This window comes from Lacerta agilis, chromosome 4, assembly GCF_009819535.1.
Source record: "Lacerta agilis isolate rLacAgi1 chromosome 4, rLacAgi1.pri, whole genome shotgun sequence".
NCBI lineage: Eukaryota > Metazoa > Chordata > Lepidosauria > Squamata > Lacertidae > Lacerta > Lacerta agilis.
In genome coordinates this window covers 18,020,194-18,041,711 of record NC_046315.1, presented here as the reverse complement: position 1 = coordinate 18,041,711, position 21,518 = coordinate 18,020,194, and the positions used below count along the sequence as shown (strand labels likewise).

The window sequence follows — 21,518 nt, the reverse complement described above, 5'->3', positions numbered from 1 at the left end:
GCCAGCTGCACCTTCTTTTGGTGAGGGTATCATAGAATCATAGTGTTGCAATTTGGAAGGAACCTTGAGGTCATGTAGTTCCGTGATGGGGGGCAATTTGATTTTTAAGGGGGGCAATCCGAGGATGAGTTATTAACAGTGAATCACAGACGTCCAGTGATCTATCGGCAGATCACGATCTACCTGTTGGACGTGCCTACAAGGGGGAAAGCAAGGGAACGTGGACGGCTCCGAGGGGGCGGGCGGGAACCGAGGGGCGTGGCTGGCGAGGATGGTGCGCCTCGCCTCGCATCTCGGCCGGGCACGCCGGAACTTTTCCTCCTGCGCCATGTGATTTTCTCTCCCTCTCTCTCCTCCTTCTTCCTTCTTCGCCAGCGGGAGCCGCGTAAACTTTTAAAGCCCCCTCTTTTTTTTTCTTTTTTTGCATAGGCTGCGGGCAGTGACGACTTTCGGAGGGGTGGTGGCGGCGGATCTCGCTGGTTGACATAGTAACTCCTCTCTTTCTCTCTCTCTGTGCTCGCCTCAGTCGGTGTCTGAGGGGCTGCTCGGTTGCTGCTGCTGCCGCCGCCGCCACCGCGTCCGCCGCCACCGCTACCTTCATGGACTGCAGCGAGCGACCCCGGCAGCAAAGCGAAGGAGAAGGGCTGCTCGGGGCTTCGCTGCCTCCGCTGGAGCTCCGGCGACCCCGGCTCCTTCGCCATGGGGACACCGCGCTGCCCGTAGCTGCGAGCGGGGCGGCAGGCGGCGGGCGCGCCCAGCAGGCGAGTCTCCTCCTCCTCGGCGCCGGGAACCCCGGGGCCACTTTTTCTCCTTATTTCTGAAGAAAAGGCAGCAGCCCCGAGTGCGAGGAGCGCCCCGCTCTCTCCCCCTTTGTATGTGTGTGTCAGGTTTTTTTTGGGGTGGGTGGGTGTCATCCTTTAAATAATAATTCGAGGAGAAGAAAACGAGGGGCTTTCTCAGGGACGACGACCCCAACCAAGAGCGGGGTGAAGCAGCAGCAGCAGCAGCAGCAGCAGCGCCATGAGCCAAATTTGCCAGCAGCCCTTCGCGCCTCGGCCGAACGGCTCTCCGGCGGCGAGCGGGGCGCGGAGGAACGACAGCCGCGACTACCTGCTGATGGACTCGGAGGCGTGTGAGGAGAACTGCGCGACGTCCTACGCTTACTACCCCGCGTGAGTGGCTTTTCCCGCCAAATCGAGGGGGGGGGTGGGCGCCGCTTTTTGTAGGGGGGTGGAAACTAAGTCAGGCGCGTCTCTCTACCTCACGCGCTGCCCAAACGACGACGACGGCGGCGACGGTGTGGAGAGAAGCCAGCTGCTGCCTCTCTCATTTTCGAAACACAAGAGTTCAAAGGGGGTCGTGTGAAACAGTAGCGGGGCTGCTATGAGCTGACTCGCTTCCCGGATCCAGAGAGCTTCCTTCAGGCAGCTCCTCGGGGCGCGCGGAGCTTTTCCCCTCGCGGAGCTGCACCTGTGGCTTCCAGCCTCCCCCGCTGGGAAAGGGAAAGCGCGCGGAAGATGCGGCAAGGCAGGAGGGGGCGATCCTTATCTAGGGAGCCTTTCCGCCATGGGGTTTGAAGGAAGCCTGGGAGCCAACTTCTAGGGGGCGAAGCCCCTTGGTCCCCCACAATAAAATATCTGAGGCCCTCCCCCCAAAAGTTGATGAGCATTGCCATTCAAATCGTGTGCAATGTCATGTGATCGATTATGCGGGGCGAGGTTTACCTGCCCCCCCTTCAATATTTTATTCAAATCGGCACCCGTGGAGGGAAGATAGGGAATAGGTTTGGTCACAGCTGCTTTCTCTCGTGTAAGAGTGCAATGGAGTCTGTGTGTTTCTCTCTGCCAGAGAGGCATCCTCATGAGTGTAGCCAGGATTTTTGTTGGTGTGTGTGTGTGCAGAATCTCAGATTTGTATTGATGTTGATTGATTTTTTTTTGGGGGGGCAGCCCTTCTTTCCATCACAGGGTGGTGTGTAAGATTGAGGGTGGCATTAGCTACAGGTAAGAATTAAAGATGTGGGCTGCTCGCTGCCCAGCTCTCTAGGCGTGGGGACTGAGGGAATGATGGGATGTAGAAGGTAGCCGATGCCCATGCCCAAGGGGCAGAGGCGGCCAACCTGTTGTCCACTAGCAGCGGAGAATTTGGGGCACCCCATGCATAGGAATGGAAGCGCCCCTGTGGGCTGAATGTGGCACAAGGGGGAGGGCTCCTGCCTGCCTGGCACCCCAGAACTGTTAGCTGCTGGCTGCTTCCCAACCCAGTTGAATGAATAGGCAAAGGGAAAACCCACACCAACACACTTATGTAGTGCCTATTTATAAGCATAGGAAGCTGCCTTATCCTGCATCCGATCATGGGTTCCACCTGGCTCAGTATTGCCTACACTGGCTGGCAGCAGTTGTCCGGGATTTCCCAGCCCTGCTCAGAGATGAGGGGGAGCTTTCCCATGCCAAGCATGCGCTCTCCCGCTCTTCTTGAGCACATTAAGATTTGAGGTTTTGAGCGCCGCTGCTTCTTCCATTGAGGTTGGCAACCATTTGAGCATGCGCCTTCCTGCACAGGTTTAGGGATGTGTGTCCGCGGGGAGTATTTTGGTGAGGACTGTAAGTGAGCAGCGTATTTGTGTGTGTGGCAATCAATGGGAAGTGTAATGTGAGGAAGAGAATGTATGTAAAGTGTATGTCGAAGGGGGGAGGTGACACACAGGGATGCAGGTGATTTCTCTCATGATGAGGAAGCCTGTATGGCCCTCTAAGTGTTGGTGGGCTCCAACTCCCACCAGGCTCTGCCAGCATGTGCAATGGTCAGGGAGGGTGAGATTTCTGGTTCAGAAACATCTGGAGAGCCACATGTTCCCCCATCCCTGCTCTTAACAAGGCAGGGTGCATAAAGAAGGTGGCAGTTCTTACACAGGATTGACCGTGAGCTTTTTGTTACAGTTACAGGTGTTTTTTTTTGGGGGGGGGGATAAGGTGAATGTGGGGAACTCCTATACTATGGCACTATGTTTGTCAGGGGGTGCTGTCAAAGGGAGTGTGTGTAGCTACGCTACAGTACAGTTCCATTACTAGCCTTAAACATCTTGAGGTCCTTTGTAGGCTAGAAAAGATTCCAGTGGGATGAAATGAACAACAGTTTCCTTCTAACTAGGGCAGTTACAAAATAAGGGAGGTGGTTGGGTGGGGCAGATTTCTCTCTCTCTCTCCCAGTGCATTTTCTTTTTTTTCCTTTTTTATATTTTTATATGAACTTTATTTAGATTTAACAATTTCACAACAAATTTAAAAACAGTGCATTTTCACATGTGCATTTTCACATGGAGTGAGACTCCTAAGGTCCACAAATGATTGCGAGTACAAACTAAGGGAACAGGATGCAAAGATGTGAGTTGATCTACCTGCTGCATGCTGGAGGAAGGCTGCGAGGCACCAGGAGTGTGTGATCGGGTTGCTTTTTGCCAGCAGTATGCAGAATTAATGGCTCACAGAGGGGTGGGGAGACAAGAGACCATCGCTGCTCAGTGGTGTAGGAAGGGCGGGGCGTAGGGGGCGGGGTGCCCTGAGCTCCAGGGGAGGGGGGTGATACTCGGCGGCCCCTCCCCAAACCGAGCCCCACCGCCCAGCACACGTCCGTACTGCTTTACGGACGGGGCAGCCCCACGACCCGCCGCTCGCTCGGCCGCACGCCCGTTCGCCGCGAGAGCAGCAGCACCGGCCTGGATGCACTGGGCATGCGCGGCATTTCCGCGTATGCGCAGTCCGTCCGATGTCGTGACATCACGACACGCCCGCCTCCAGGGGGGTGCCTCCACGCTGACGCCCTGGGCAGCCAAAAGACTTTCTCCACTGCTGTTGCTGCTTCCTGGGGGAAGCCTGCACTCTGGCCAAGGGAAGCTGGAAGAGAGATCTCTCAGCTGGCATTGTTCTCACCCAGATGCATCTCCGAAACCTCAAAATATCTGCTTCTCCTCCTCCCACTCCATTCTGTCTGCTGGCAATGATGCAGAGACCTCCGTCCCCCCAGGTTGACACTCAGTGGTCTCTTCCAAAGGAAAAAAAAGGGGGGTGGGTGGGTGGGAAGGGGACCCACAAGGAAGGTGGAAAAGAAAGGGGGGTGCCTCCAGGTGCCCAGAAGTACCTTTATTGAGAACTCTGTATTTTCAGTTACTGTATTTCTTGAGAGGCACTTTTAGGCACAGCCAACCTGAGTCTTTGGCCTCCCACTCTACTGCAATACACATACTTGAAAAAGATTTGAAGAACTGACAAATTCTCTCCAGATGCAGTGAGTAATGCTATCTCCTGCCTACAGCCCAGTGCAGGAAGTGGAGAGGAAAAAGGAAATGATAGATGCAAAAGAAAAAAAAAGAGGCATCTCTTTTCAAGTGTCAGAACTAGGAGTTGCTGCATAACGCTAGTCCGTCTTGGACTCAACATATGTGTAGGAAGGCGGTGTGTGTGTGTGTGTGTGTAAATGGAGCAGAAATGTGTATTTTTTTGGGGGGGGGTTGGGGTGGGGAGGGGTTGGGGAACCAAAAGCATCTGCCAGGTAAGTGAATTATGCTTCAGGGAATGTTAATAAGGGTCTGCTGAAAAGGAGAGATGAGCACTCTCTGGCAGTGGAATATCTGTGTAGGTCCTTGCCAGAGAGTTCTCATTTCAGCAGACCATTATTAACATCCCCTGAAGCATAATCCAGTTATGTGACAGATGTTTTTGCTCCCCTCCCCTCCCCAACCAACATTTCAACTCTTTCCCCTCCCCCGAGGAGTAGGGGGGTAACATCAGGAGTCCATGCCACACATGAATGGGTCACAACCAGTTGTGCATGCCTTGTGAATATAAGGGAAAGTTGGACACGAACCACTGCCATCTGCAGCAATAATTTTATTTTGCTAATCTGCATGGCATATTCCCTCACCCTACTGTGAAGACTTATCCAAAACAAGGTGCAGATGATTTTAGTTGGCTATCCATCCTAACAACACTCTAGTTAGCAAGACATACACACTGGTATATTCCAAACAGAATAATCTCCGCATAGGTTAAAGACTGCTGACATCAAGCTGTTGCAGACTGCAGCTCGATATGCAAAATTCCTTGGAAATGTTGACACTTAGTTTGGGATTTAGGTCACATCTTCTCACAAATTTTTGTGTGAAAGAAACCGAGGACAGCACCTCACTTTTCCACGCCTCCTGAGCTGCCAAGCCAGGTACATTCTGGGTTAAGCAGGAGAATCAGATTTCATCAATTTTGTCTCTGGCTGAGTAAATCTGAAAGCACCTTTCAGTGTAGCCATGCTAAACACATTAGAAATAAATTAATGAAGCTATCTTAAATGGTGCATTTGTGTTTGGTTACCTATTTTATTTTATTTATTTATTTTTAAATCCAGAAAGTATACTGTACATTCAAAATAATGCGTAGAAATGTATACAGATGTCTACAGGAATAGAGTTTCTGAGAAATTACATGAACTTCACATGCTGTGCTTCCTGTTTTTCTGTTTCTTGATTTGATGGTGACAACTTTAACTTGTTGATGTGTTTGAGAGGTACAGTCATTCCTCAGCGCAGAATGAGAACTGATTACACTATGTAACATGACAAGAATCTGAAACGTTCAGTGATGGCTGTAAGAGGCATAGTTTCTTCCTCGCTAATGCTTTCCCTTTGTATCTTAACTACTTAACATGAGTCATTTTGTTATCCACCTCTTCTGATTTATATCACTTAAACTTGCCAAAACCTATTAACACAGCCTGGCACAGAATAGGACTGTTGGTAGGAGGCAGCAGCAATAGGAAAGGATTAAGATTAAGGAGTTCAGTGGCTATAAATCTACATATTATTATCATCCCTATTATTCATTTCATTTCTATACTACTTTATATTTTTAAGGGGGAGGGGGAACAGTTTGCAGCCTACATAAAAAAACATTCAATAAAACATTTCTGAATAAAGTCAAATATGAAGTATACATTCAAAACAACATAGGTAACAGGAAACTAAAATATTATCTTGAAGATTTCAGTATAAAAATTTGCAAAGGAGGTCAAGTACAGAATATACATTTAACGTGGCTAACAATTTTTTTTTTTAACTTAAGCGTTTCAAAAGAAAACATGGCTAAAGGAAGTCAAATGCAAAATGCACATTTTAAAGCAGCATAATTAGCAAGGGGATGAAATGTTATAAACACTGAACGTATTTGCTGCTGTCACTGCCAATCCTGCCAGTGGTGGTGGCTGTGGAAGCTCAGGCTCGATGACCTGGGTCTGCACTAAGAGACAGCCATGATGGTCATACATACATGCGTAGCATAAAAGAAACTTGACAAATACGAAAACAAACTCTTAATTTTTTTTTTTTGGCGCTACTAACAATAAAGATACTAACAATAAAAACATAGAATCATAGAAATGTAGAGCTGGAAGGAACCACAAGAGTCTTCTGGTCCAACCCCCTGCAATGCAGGAATCTTTTGCCCAATGTGGGGCTCGAACCCATGACCCTGAGATTATTGTGGAGGATGACTTTGCAGGAATGAAAAAGGTTTTTTTTGGGGGGGGGGTTGCACTTGCTGGAAACAATACGGTGTAGGCGGTTTGGGAATTGTAGGCAGCTGCTGTGAAATAAATGGCCTTCAGTAGCCAATAAATTAATTCATCATAAGGATGTGACTTGAACTCAACAAAATCAACTCTCAGGCCACAAGATCACTGTGATTTGCAACATGCCCTCTTAGATTGTAAAACTGAGCAAAAATTGACGGAGTCTCTGGGTGAGCGCCATTGATCATTGTTTGTTGCCAACAGGAGGTTGCTGTGTGCTTGCTTAGAGAAAATTTGAGTCAAAATGACTTGCCTCACTTCATATCCTTTCTTTTTTCCTAATCGGGGAGAACAGCATTCAAGAGGGAAGCGATCCATCCATCCTAGGGCCTGGTTCTCAGAGGCAATATACCTTTAACATGTCTAGGTGTCCACTATTTGAGTGGACAGTCCACTTTTTCACATTATGTTCACTATTTCCCCCCACAAAATCGTGGACATTTTTTTATTCAAAAGCTTTACGATGATATGGTATTTTAATACATGTTAAAATGTTTGTAAGAAAATATATAATTCAATTTAATTTAACACCCCCCCCCCCCGCTTGTCCGCTATTTTTTGGAAGCAGACATGGCAACCCTAAACATGTTGTGAAATTAGTACGCCTGCTTTGAAATAATAATAATAATAATAATAATAATAATAATAATAATAATAATACATTATTTTCAGAGTGGGATGAAAATAAATTTAGGTGTGACCCATATGCTCATCATTTCTCAGATGCAGAATCTTAATGACTTCTCACCAAAGTTGTAGGAATAATAAAAGTTTGTGGGTGTCGAATGATTAGCACTTTAAATGTGTAAAGCAAGCAAGTTAATCAGAAGTAAAAGATTACTGGGTCATTCCTCCACCCCAGTTTAGCACATGACATACAAATGTACATTTTCTCTCTTCTGCAGACTTCCTACATAACCATATGTTTCCACATAAATCCATTACAGTTTTCTTATTAAGTCTAAAATAACTGCTTATAGGTTTGTGCACATGTCTTAGGCAGAGATGTGGTTGGGCTCCAACTCCAATCACCCCAGACTCACTGGCCATACTGAAAAGTTGCCTCATTCCCTACAGACCACATGTGGCAAAGCGGCCCTCTGCAACATCTGAGGCCCTGCCCCCAGCCCTCACTCTGCTGGGGAAGCGAGGCACTGGACTTTGGGAAGAATGTGTGAGGGCTCTGACAGGGTCCTAGAGTCCTCTTGCCTTCTTCCCAAAGCCTAGTTAGCACATTCCCAGCTTGGGGGAAAAGGTTGGAGGGTTTGAGGACCCTGCCAAAGTCTTGCACCTCCTACCCAACGCCCAGCTCCTCGCTTAGATAGATATTGACTACCAAATGACCCTGAAATAATATTACTCAAGCATAGAACATATCTGCTGCTGTTGCTGCCAATCCTGTCAATGGGACAGTTATTAAGTTACACAACCCTTTGGAGGGATCAAGGGAAAAACTTAATCACCTGTACATTCATTTACCATTAGCACTTCTATTAAGCTGCCTTAAGACTTCCCTAGTTAACACCAGAAACTCACATTATGCTGTGAACGAGTAAGCAATCTGCATGGATGTGGAAGGTATGCTTATTTTAATAGGTACAGACAAGTGTCCCAGTAAATATACAGTAGCCTGCAGTTCTGCAAGACAAAAATGTTTCTGCCTGCCACACAGCACACACAAACACTGTTTGCACAATCCAAGGATTGTCAAAATGCACAAAGATGGAATTCCCATGCAAGTGCAGCTTTTCCCATTTTCAGACTTAAGTTCCTGGCTGCATTCACCTTTACAGACACTTCTACACTGCAGCTTCATTCTGCAATGAATGATAAACAGGGTGCTGTTTGCCTGCAAAACATACTTCCAGTGCCCCAGGCACTGGGGAGGGAGGATGAAAGGATTTGAGGGTGAAGTAGTAATTAGAGGAGGGCAAATCCTTGTCGTGGCGAAGGGGCTTGAATTACTCAGGCAAGCTATGGACAGGTCAAGATGGACAGGTCATAGCGGAGAGTTTGGACCAAACGTGATCCACCTGGAGAAGGAACTGGCAAGCCGCTCCAGTATCCCTGCCAAGAAAACTCCATGGACAAAGACAACAGGCATATAAAAGATATGACGCTGGAAGATGAGCCCCTCAGGTCGGAAGGCGTCCAACTTGCTACTGGGGAAGAGCGGAGGACAAGTACAAGTAGATCCAGAGCTGATGAAGCGGCTGGGCCAAAGCCGAAAGGACGCTCAGTTGTGGATATGCCTGGAAGCGAAAGGAAAGTCCAATGCTGTAAAGAAAAGTATTGCATAGGAACCTGGAATGTAAGAACCATGAACCTTGGTAAGCTGGATGTGGTAAAAAATGAGATGGCAAGAATAAACATTGACATCCTAGGCATCAGTGAACTAAAATGGACAGGAATGGGCGAATTCAGTTCGGATGACTATCATATCTACTACTGTGGGCAGGAATCCCGTAAAAGAAATGGAGTGGCCCTCATAGTCAACAAAAGAGTGGCGAAAGCTGTACTGGGATGCAACTTCAAAAATGATAGAATGATCTCGATACGAATCCAAGGCAGTCCTTTTAACATCACAGTAATCCAAGTTTATGCACCAACTACCAGTGCTGAAGAAACCGAAATTGATCAATTCTATGAAGACTTACAACACCTTATAGAAATGACACCAAAGAAGGATGTTCTTCTCATTATAGGGGATTGGAATGCTAAAGTAGGAAGTCAAGAGATAAAAGGAACAACTGGCAAGTTTGGCCTTGGAGATCAAAATGAAGCAGGGCAAAGGCTAATAGAGTTCTGTCAAGAGAACAAGCTGGTCATCACAAACACTCTTTTCCAACAACACAAGAGACGACTCTACACATGGACATCACCAGATGGGCAACATCGAAATCAGATTGATTATATTCTCTGCAGCCAAAGATGGAGAAGCTCTATACACTCAGCAAAAACAAGACCTGGAGCTGACTGTGGCTCAGATCATCAGCTCCTTATAGCAAAATTCCAGCTTAAACTGAAGAAAGTAGGAAAAACCACTGGGCCAGTAAGATTCAATCTAAATCAAATTCCTTATGAATACACAGTTGAAGTGAAGAACAGGTTCAAGGATTTAGATTTGGTGGATAGAGTACCTGAAGAACTGTGGATGGAGGCTCGTAACATTATACAGGAGACAGCAACGAAAACCATCCCAATGAAAAAGAAATGCAAGAAAGCAAAGTGGCTGACCAATGAGGCCTTACAAATAGCGGGGGAGAGAAGACAAGCAAAATGCGAAGGAGATCGTGAAAGATACAGGAAATTGAATGCAGATTTCCAAAGAATAGCAAGGAGAGACAAGAGGGCCTTTCTAAATGAGCAATGCAAAGAAATAGAGGAAAATAACAGAATGGGAAAAACCAGAGATTTATTCAAGAAAATTGGAGATATGAAAGGAACATTTCGTACAAAGATTACCACAATTAAGGACAAAAGTGGAAAGGACCTAACAGAAGCAGAAGACATCAAGAAGAGGTGGCAAGAATACACAGAGGAATTATACCAGAAAGATATGGAGGTCTCATACACCCCAGGAAATGTGGTTGCTGACCTTGAGCCAGACATCCTAGAGAGTGAAGTCAAATGGGCCTTAGAAAGCCTTGCTAACAACAAGGCCAGTGGAAGTGATGATATTCCAGCTGAACTATTTAAAATTTTAAAAGAGGATGCTGTTAAGGTGCTGCACTCAATATGCCAGCAAGTTTGGAAAACTCAGCAGTGGCCAGAGGATTGGAGAAGATCAGTCTACATCCCAATCCCAAAGAAGGGCAGTGCCAAAGAATGCTCCAACTACCGCACAATTGCACTCATTTCACACGCTAGCAAGGTTATGCTTAAAATTCTACAAGGCAGGCTTAAGCAGTATGTGGACCGAGAACTCCCAGAAGTGCAAGCTGGATTTCGAAGGGGCAGAGGAACCAGAGACCAAATTGCAAACATGCGCTGGATTATGGAGAAAGCCAGAGAGTTCCAGAAAAACATCTACTTCTGCTTCATTGATTATGCAAAAGCATGTGACTGTGTCGACCACAGCAAACTATGGCAAGTTCTTAAAGAAATGGGAGTGCCGGATCACCTCATTTGCCTCCTGAGAAATCTGTATGTGGGACAAGAAGCTACAGTTAGAACTGGATATGGAACAACTGATTGGTTCAAAATTGGGAAAGGAGTACGACAAGGCTGTATATTGTCTCCCTGCTTATTTAACTTATATGCAGAATACATCATGCGAAAGGCTGGACTGGATGAATCCCCAACCGGAATTAAGATTGCCGGAAAAAATATCAACAACCTCAGATATGCTGATGATACTACCTTGATGGCAGAAAGTGAGGAAGAATTGAAGAACCTTTTAATGAGGGTGAAAGAAGAGAGCGCAAAATATGGTCTGAAGCTCAACATCAAAAAAACTAAGATCATGGCCACTGGTCCCATCACCTCCTGGCAAATAGAAGGGGAAGAAATGGAGGCAGTGAGAGATTTCACTTTCTTGGGTTCCATGATCACTGCAGATGGTGACAGCAGTCACGAAATCAGAAGACGCCTGCTTCTTGGGAGAAAAGCAATGACAAACCTAGACAGCATCTTAAAAAGCAAAGACATCACCTTGCCGACAAAGGTCCGTATAGTTAAAGCTATGGTTTTCCCAGTAGTAATGTACGGAAGTGAGAGCTGGACCATAAAGAAGGCTGATCGCCGTAGAATTGATGCTTTTGAATTATGGTGCTGGAGGAGACTCTTGAGAGTCCCGTGGACTGCAAGAAGATCAAACCTATCCATTCTCAAAGAAATCAGCCCTGAGTACTCACTAGAAGGACAGATCCTGAAGTTGAGGCTCCAGTACTTTGGCCACCTCATGAGAAGAGAAGAATCCCTAGAAAAGACCCTGATGTTGGGAAAGATGGAGGGCACAAGGAGAAGGGGACGACAGAGGATGAGATGGTTGGACAGTGTTCCTGAAGCTACTAACATGAGTTTGGCCAAACTGCGAGAGGCAGTGAAGGATAGGCGTGCCTGGCGTACTCTGGTCCATGGGGTCACGAAGAGTCGGACACGACTGAACGACTGAACAACAACAACAAATCCTGAGGCTTTCTTATACAAATGTGTTTCCTTTATATCTTGTTAAACTAAGATTAAATTCCTTTTTATTTAAGAGCCCAGAGAGCCAGCTGGCCTTTGTATTTAATTACGCCCACCAAGCATACAATTTTACCTGTGTTTGCAGACTGCAATTCTATGCCTTATTAAGGCCAAACATATATAATCCCTTGATGGCAACCTGGTGAATGGTGGTACTTTTTAATACTGCATGAAGCAAGAAAGTGGAGAAATTCAAATTCCTACAAATGGAACAGTCCCTAAAGAGGAATAACAGCTAGCAGGCATAGGTAGCATATGAGTTGGGCCAAATGTCCCAGTTTTACATAGGAGTGAGGCCCAAATATCCTAAACCGGCTTACTTTCAAATTGAGCTACATTGGATTGGATGGCATAAAGAGCACACATGCATTGCTGAATAAAGCAAAGTTAAACAAGGCGCTGATGATACTACCTTGATAGCAGAAAGTGAGGAAGAATTAAAGAACCTTTTAATGAGGGTGAAAGAAGAGAGCGCAAAATATGGTCTGAAGCTCAACATCAAAAAAACTAAGATCATGGCCACTGGTCCCATCACCTCCTGGCAAATAGAAGGGGAAGAAATGGAGGCAGTGAGAGATTTCACTTTCTTGGGTTCCATGATCACTGCAGATGGTGACAGCAGTCACGATATTAGAAGACGCCTGCTTCTTGGGAGAAAAGCAATGACAAACCTAGACAGCATCTTAAAAAGCAAAGACATCACCTTGCCGACAAAGGTCTGTATAGTTAAAGCTATGGTTTTCCCAGTAGTAATGTACGGAAGTGAGAGCTGGACCATCAAGAAGGCTGATCGCCGAAGAATTGATGCTTTTGAATTATGGTGCTGGAGGAGACTCTTGAGAGTCCCATGGACTGCAAGAAGATCAAACCTATCCATTCTCAAAGAAATCAGCCCTGAGTGCTCACTAGAAGGACAGATCCTGAAGCTGAGGCTCCAATACTTTGGCCACCTCATGAGAAGAGAAGACTCCCTAGAAAAGACCCTGATGTTGGGAAAGATGGAGGGCACAAGGAGAAGGGGACGACAGAGGATGAGATGGTTGGACAGTGTTCTCGAAGCTACTGACATGAGTTTGGCCAAACTGCGAGAGGCAGTGAAGGATAGGCGCGCCTGGCGTGCTCTGGTCCATAGGGTCACGAAGAGTCGGACACGACTGAACGACTGAACAACAACAAAACAAGGCGCTTCACTGAATTTTTAAATGGGAAGAGAGCCAAGAAACTATCAACTGGTACATGCTCTATGAAGTTTAATCAAGTGCACATTTCCTCTGCAACTTGCAAATTGTGGTTGATGTCCAGGATCTACTTCAGGGATGCTCAGTGGAATATTTGACTTTCTCCTTCTGAGCAGTCATTCATAGGGATGTAGGAAGCTGCCTACTACCAAGTCAGTCCATTGGTCCCTCTAGCTCACTTGTGGCAGGTCTCCAGGGTTTCTGGAAGGAGCCTCTCGCAGTGCTACCTGGAGATACCAGGGACTGGACCTGGGACCTGCTGCATGTGGAACAAATCTCTTCCTCGAGTCTTACCCATTTCAGAAGAGGTTTGCTATGCATCATGGGGAACTGCTACACGAAAAACAGTCAAAGGTCCCCCGTGTGTGTAGAACTCATCATAAAAAGGTAAAGGACCCCTGACAGTTAAGTCCAGTTGCAGACAACTCTGGGGTTGCGGCACTCATCTCACTTTACAGGCCAAGGGAGCCGGCGTTTGTCCGCAGACAGTTTTTTCTGGGTCACATGGCCAGCATGACTAAGCCACTTCTGGCACAACGGAACACCAAAACCAGAGCAACGAATGGAAATGCCGTTTACCTTCCGGCCGGAGCGGTACCTGTTTATCCACTTGCACTTTTGGGCGTGCTTTCGAACTGCTAGGTTGGCAGGAGCTGGGACCAAGCAACGGGAGCTCACCCCGTGGCAGGGATTCGAACCACCGACCTTCTGATTGGCAAGCCCAAGAGGCTCAGTGGTTTAGACCACTACACCACCGGTTCTTTAAATCCAGGGCAGTGTTATAGCCAGCCTCCACATTACAGAGGGCTGCTTACAATTGTGGAGAGCACCATGTGTGGAAAGGAGCTCTGTAGAGAGAGGTTATGTGCTTGCCTATTTGGGAAGGATGAAATGTTGCTTTGGTGCTTGAAAAAAATTGGTTGTGTGGAACTGAACAGAGTCAGTTCCAGGGAAGGGAAAGGCCATAGCCCATCCAGAGAACATATGCTATGCACCCTCACCCCCAAAAACAACTGGACAGGAAGGTGGACATTCCAGTGGTCACCAACCTTTACAGAAGTATCTTCCTTTCTTAAATCTTAAGTGCCAATCTTAAATGTTGGGGAAGACCTCATACACAAGTTCCCAGGTTCACATCCCAAAATTGCCAGATAGTAGGAAAGACCTTCTGTCTGGAGCCCTGGAGAGCCGCTGCATGAAACTCTTAATCTCAGGGTCATGGGTTTGAGCCTCACCTTGGGCAAAAGATTCCTGCATTGCAGGGGGTTGCATGAGATGACCCTTGTGGTCCCTTCCAACTCTACAGTTCTATGATTCTATGACGTGTACATAATTAGACAGTGCTGAGCTAGATGAACCAATGGTTCCTGTGAGTCCTTCTCAGGCTGCTTTTTAGAAGATCATATTGCTGAATGAGCTGCACATTGCAGCAATTCACATCCAGTGAAGCTAGGAAATACAGCAAAGGCGTTGTGCCTGATTTAGCAAACAAATCCATGCAGAAAACACACCCTCCAAAAAAAAAAAAACTTTATGAAAGAAAATGAAGCTACGCAAGTGACAGGGGCGTGCAAATGGAGCAGATTGGCTCCATTTGTGATGCCACCCAGGGGCTGCCAGAGACATTTGCACATCCATAAGGAGAGAGAAAAATAGTGACTGTACCCTAATCAGCTGTTTGGAGTCAGGGAGGTTGTTTGCAGCCACACCCACATTCCAGCAGGTGATCAGAGCTTTTTAGCATTTGCAGCTTCGCCATCTGTTTAATGCTGAGACTCTGCTTTAATCTTGGTGTTTTGGTTTTCTTTCAAAAAGAAAAGAAAAAATAGAATGGATGCTGTAATTTATGGTAACAGCACAGATGAGTGCATTCTGCAATCACATTCAGCCACAACATAAAATTTGTTGTTGCAGTCCTATATTCATTCATTTATTCCATCAGTCTCAATGTTTAACTTTGGATGGATCGTGCCATGTCAGCATCAGCCCTCCATTTATTGCAATTAACAAATAAGGAGAGAGAAGTGACACCACTGCCTTAATTCCATAAATTGTCTTTATTTTCTTTTTCCATTTCCTTGCCAAACAGTAGCTTCATTTCATATAGGAAAATAAGTAAAGGTCCCAGCTGAGACTGGTTTAACATTTTTATTAAACACTTTGGCTTCTACAGTGATACAGCTGGGATTTCAAATGACTGCTTGGAGCCAAGGTGATACAAAAATTAGCATAAAAATGTAAACAGAAAGATGTAAACAATCCAGTAGTTATTTTGATGATGAAAACTGCCTGCCATACAATCCCAGTATCCTCTCTCAGTTCATCATTTCACTAAATTGCATAAATTCCCAAGAAATAAAAAAACCCTGTAAGTGACTTACTGGCCAACAGCTGCATTATATTATCCTCCAGTACTGAAATTACCAGTACACTATAGCCTCAGTTGGGAATGAAATAAATCTCTCTCTCTCTATCTCTGTACATAATGGGGGAAGTTCCATAGGATAATGATTGCTAACATTTATAATGGATATGTGTGCATATAATCCCAAACTAATGATACTTAATGCATGGTAGGACTTTGCCATGAAACAGATGCTCAAAACACCCCAAATAATCCCACACCTTCTGCCATTGGCTGATTGCAGATTTTTGCAGCACTGAGCAATATATGCTCTTATGAGTACCGGTATATTCTGCCGTCCTGTTCTAGTTTATGGTATAGTTCAAGAACAGTTTTACCACGTGCTGGAAGTCGTTTGCCCAGAAAGCCTTTCAAGTGAGGCTTTGAACTCAGATCTCAGCAGTCCAAACTCCCACGCTGCAGGTTTCACCCCACAATAGCCATTGGTCTGCCTAGAGCAGAAATAGCCAAAATGGTGTCCTGCAGATGTTGTTAGACTATGACTCCCACCATCCGTTGTCCATGTAAGATGAGGTTGATGGGAGTTGCAGTCCCAACAACATCTGGAGGGCACCGCAAACCTCGTCAGGAGGACCTCTCAGCAAACTGAGTGGCCTTGGGCATCCAGCTGTTTCTCCACCTGACATAACTCACAAAAAGGTTGCTGTGAGAACCAAGCTGGTACCTATCAGCACCAACAATACTAGGCTATGTGGCCAATGGTCCTCATAAAAGGCATCTTTTTAGGTTCATCGACAACTCCAGAAGTCCCATCCCTCCTTACAGCTGCACCTTCATTATATGGTAGTATGCTTGTCCAAGTGATGGGAAGAAAAGGGCAGAAGGTTTAGTGCTCCCTGGAGATCCTAAGTTGTGTATGTACAGGTAAGTGTCAGGAATGGATCCAGCTATTACCGTAATCTGAAACTCTGCCAAGGGGCACCTTACAGGTTCATTTTATTCTTAAAATGGAAGCTATTGGAAACCTGCTTGTGAATACCTAAGAGCGTGAGAAAACGGTCAAGATTGGAGTATTTAGCTACTGTATATGGGATAGCTGTTTCTAACTCTTTCTCTTCTTTACCTATGAAATAAGCCCTCAGTTGTACATTACAACATAAGGAGATCGATAGTTAATTAAAAAAATATATATGCTGCAATACTTTGAATCTCAGATATTTCGAAAGCGTGTCGCTAATTGCAGTTCCATTCTCCGAATAGTGCCCTGCTAAACTCTGTGGAACATTAATGCACAAATGGTTTATAGCACAACTTGAAAAACTTGTCTGGAGCAACAGTAATTTGTAGTCGTATTTCTGCATGGCTGACTTTCATTTCCTCATAAATGCTAGAATAATGAATCAACTTTGAGCAGAAAATGTAATTAGCTTGTTCAGAAAATATGACCAGTGTTCCTTATCAGTTATCAGACAGTGAGTGGCCTCTCCCCCGTCACCCCTCTGCCTCTGTATATTTTGCTTGACATTTTCACTGAAGCCTCAATACTTGAATCTTGCACAGACCCCATTCATTTCGAAAGGGTTTGGTGCAGGAGACCTTATTGAAAGAGCATCCCCGAGATAATAATTCTTCAGGGAGCTGGGTGCTGATGCTGGCTTTCGGTGTCGCAAGTTGTTTGGGTGACCACCCACCCTAATAGAATTTAATAAATCTGGCAAGGCCATTATGGCAAATTTAGCAAGCCTGTTAGGCATTTTTAATAGTTTTACACAATAATTGTAATGAACGATGAAATGATATGTTACAATAAACCCTTCTTGTTGTAATGCATATCCATAGTTCTCATTATTTCATGTCTGGCTAAGGGGAAAGGGTGCAAAGGAGGAATATAAGAGTAATACTGCTGCTTTCCAGTAGTTCCAGGCACACACTGTTGGTTGCCTTCAGTGTCTATTGTGCAGAGTTATGCTTCCTCTTGCACTTTTTAAACTCTTCTGCAGACAAGAGGATTTTGGCAGCTGAATGTTCTAATGCAGGTTAGAACCAGTGCAGTGTTGTAAGGGTTTTGGACTAGGGACTCAGCTACATTAGTAAAAAACAAAACAAAACAGCATTTTAAATGCATTATACATTTGCAACACCAGATGGCACTGTAGAGCACAAAACTTTTCTATGCAATTTTACATACAGTTTTTTTTGTTTTGCTACAACGATTGAATTTATGACTTATTTATAGCACCCCCCCCCCCGGTGTGTAGATCCACCCTAGGATCTGGGAGACCAGGGTTCAAATATACACAGGATGGTTAGAGCATGGTACTGATAAAACCAAGGTCACAGGTTTGATCTTCATATGGGGCAGCTGCATATTCCTGCATTGCAGATGGTTGAACTAGATGATCCTCAGGGTCCCTTCCAACTCGACAGTTCTACAGTTCTATGCATGACACTTACTGGGTGACCTTAGGGCTTGGCACTTTCTCTAAGCCCAACCTCCCTCACTGGGTTGTCAGGATGAAATGGTAGCTGTACACTACCTTTACACTACCTTGAGCTCCTTGGAGGAAAAGTGAGATATAAAAATTATTAAATACCAACATTTGCTAAAATCTTGCACTGCTGTTAAAGGCACACTCCCATTGTGATTGGCTCTGAGCTCCTGCCCTTTACATTTCAGTACCTTTTCCTCCCCCTCTGCTCTTGTGGATGCACTTTATAAGCTGCCAAAGCCCTGCAGTTAGCTCCCCCTGATCTGCAAATGCTTGCATGCTGTTTTCTCAGTGATGCCCCTGCTGCTGAGCACCTGCTTGCTATTAAGGCCACAGCACTGATCGCTTGTTCCATCACTAGTGAAGCAGTGATGGAGAGCACTTCCCACTGCATGATTCTAGATTGTTGACTGAGGCATTCTGTTCTTTCCCCAGTATATGCATTTCTTGAGTTTTCTGAACTACCGGTAGTTCCAATAACACCCCACCCCTAAGTGTTTTTAATTGTTCTTTCATCTCTTTCAAACAGCATTCTAAAACTAGTTTGGGGTGGGGGAATGTGTTCACAGGGTAAAAACATTTCCAGAAACATTCCAGTCTGCGGAAAAAAAGTCTTTAGAGACCTCATCAGAAAACTGTTTGTGGCATTGTTAAAATGAACAGTTTCAGTTGTGAAGAAGGAAAACATGGATTTCAGGAAAAAAACACCTGTTGCAACAAAATATTATGAGCAGTGATCCATATGTCAGGTTACAGACGCTTCAGGTTATAGACGCTTCAGGTTACAGACTCCGCAAACCCAGAAATAGTACCTCGGGTTAAGAACTTTGCTTCAGGACGAGAACAGAAATCGTGCGGTGGCGGCGCAGCGGCAGTGGGAGGCCCCATTAGCTAAAGTGGTACCTCAGGTTAAGAACTGTTTCAGGTTAAGAACAGACCTCCAGAACAAATTAAGTTCTTAACCCAAGGTACCGCTGTATACTCTTCTTGCAGTGTTCAGTACTGGATAAGAATCCTGTGCACTTAATCATTGAAAGTCTAGGATTTGGCAGCCTTTCTGAAGCTAAGCAGACTCGAGGCTCTGAAGTGCCTGAATGGAAAACAATGCACACAGCCTTTCATTCCTTGAAAGAAACCTGTTTCACTGCCAAAGGATAAATTTACAAAGAGCAGGTTCATAAAGGAGAAGGTTGTCCCTTGTTTGGGGCTTTACAGGTTAAAACCAATGCTTTCAGTTGTGATGATACTTAATTCAGTGCTGATCTTTTAATACTGGGGATTGGAAATATGACTAACAGGGTGAGTAGTGATTAACAGTCAAGCACTTGTGCTTGGAACATACTGCAGCCTTCTAAGAGTCTTCGCAAGTATCCCCACATAAAGTACATTCTAGTATCTAGTAATCTCACCACGACACCACCAAGGTGTGGGATATCCAGCTTCATATAACCAACATGCTTAAAACAAAATCAAAAATTCTTTCCAGTAACACCTTAGAGACCAACTGAGTTTGTTCCCGGTATGAGCTTTTGTGTGCATGCACACTTCTTCAGATACCTGGTATCTGAAAGCACACGAAAGCTCATACCAGGAACAAACTCAGTTGGTCTCTAAGGTGCTACTGGAAAGAATTTTTGATTTTGTTTTGACTATGGCAGACCAACACGGCTACCCACCTGTAACTGCAACATGCTTAAGTTTAATTGGTGCATGAAGGGGTTAATACCATAGAGTAAGCTGTCCTGCTAGGCTCAGCCACGCTACTCCCCCTCACCTTGGGAGGAAGGCAATCAAGGCCTTTGTTCACCTCAGTCTACCAGAGAAGCTTAGTGGGTGAAGAGGCTGAGCTGGTTGCTGCAATTTATCCACATGGCTCTAACAAGCCTTTCTTCTGTACCTATACCAATAATTTAGGAACTTTTCATCACTGTAACTAAGCCAGGTTTCACTGCCTGTGTTTTCCGATGGCTATATGGAAAGTTACTTATTTATTATTTGTTAAATTTGTATGGTGCCCTTCATCCATAGATTTCACAAGATAAAAATGCAAAACAAAAAACAAAAAATACATAATAAAAACAAGAACAAAAACAAGACAGTGACACCCCCCGCCCTCCCCACCCAGGAAACGCACATGAATGGACCCTTGAAGAGTTTGTAAGTAAACCTATTTTTAACTTACCAAATATGTGTCTTTTTCTATGCTAAAGGAGGTGGGGAGCCTTGGAAGGAACTTAGAAGAGCATATTTTAATGGTCTAACAAACTATATTTCCATGCTTTACTTTGCTGCATGTTTGTGATTTTGTGACTCTCACCAAAGAGTGCTTGCCCCAAACTTGAAACTTGGCATCTAGGAATTCATCTTTTATATATATCTATTTTGGCCACCTCATGAGAAGAGAAGACTCCCTGGAAAAGACCCTGATGTTGGGAAAGATGGAGGGCACAAGGAGAAGGGGACGACAGGGGATGAGATGGTTGGACAGTGTTCTCAAAGCGACTGGCATGAGTTTGGCCAAACTGCGGGAGGCAGTGGAGGACAGGGGTGCCTGGCGTGCTCTGGTCCATGGGGTCACGAAGAGTCAGACACAACTGAACGACTGAACAATTTTTTTTTCTTCCCACCAACATGCCATAGACAGCTATATCAAGGTTAAAGTTGGAAATATGGACGTAGTAGCCACATCATGGGATCATTTCTTGCCACTTAGATCTCCCAATGCTTCCAGAGCAGAACAGGTCTGGCATAAACTGCAACTGTTCCTCCACTGCCTTTGTATCAGAAAGGTCCGCACAAAACTTTAGAAACCACATTTTACACTGCAGTCCTTCCTTCGCAATGAACTGGAATGTTTTTTATTTATTTGTTTTAATTGCTCCTAAAATCAGTTTCCACTGTCCCTGTAGAAAACACTGCTTAGATCATTTTGAAAATAAGTCATGCCTTGTAATGCAGTGTGCGCATTAGAACAGTATTATTTAAACCAATAAAGTTCATTTTTGTTCCTACTTATGCAAACTTTGGCATTTTGAGTACGGTAATTGCATTAGTCTGGCGACAGGGAAGCAAGAAACAGGGGCTAATGACTCCTGAGGAGCTTCATCCCCCCCCCTTTCCAGGCAAGTCTACAACCTATTGGTCCCTGAGCTCTTGGTTCTTATGGGCATGTGATCTGATTCATATTGAATTGATTTATAGTTAATGGTTTGGAAATTGTGGGATGTGGGTTTTGATTCATTGCTTACGGTATATTCCAGGAACTCCAGGGACAGTGAGGTCCCGTTGCTCGGTCCCAGCTCCTGCCAACCTAGCAGTTCGAAAACACATCAAAGTGCAAGTAGATAAATAGGTACTGCTCCGGTGGGAAGGTAAGCGGCGTTTCCGTGCGCTGCTCTGGTTCGCCAGAAGCGGCTTAGTCATGCTGGCCACATGACCCAGAAGCTGCATGCCAGCTCCCTCGGCCAGTAAAGCGAGATGAGCAGCGCAACCCCAGAGTCGTCCGTGACTGGACCTAATGGTCAGTGGTCCCTTTACCTTTAATCTTAAATTATTCTTGTTGAACAGGGATAGGATTGCACGTAAATTCCCCTTGCACTATCAGAGTTCAAAGATAAA

General features: G+C 45.3%; 1 protein-coding gene across 1 annotated transcript in view; it reads left to right on the top strand.

Moving 5' to 3' along the window:
* The first annotated feature begins 1,008 nt into the window (after positions 1-1,008).
* Positions 1,009-21,518, top strand: part of TRPC6 (transient receptor potential cation channel subfamily C member 6) — a 68,539-nt gene continuing 48,029 nt past the window's right edge. Inside the window, exon 1 of the mRNA XM_033146166.1 lies at positions 1,009-1,172. Within this exon, the coding sequence (XP_033002057.1) occupies positions 1,021-1,172 (152 nt within the window). The 5' untranslated portion in view covers positions 1,009-1,020. The remainder of the gene's footprint in view (positions 1,173-21,518) is intronic.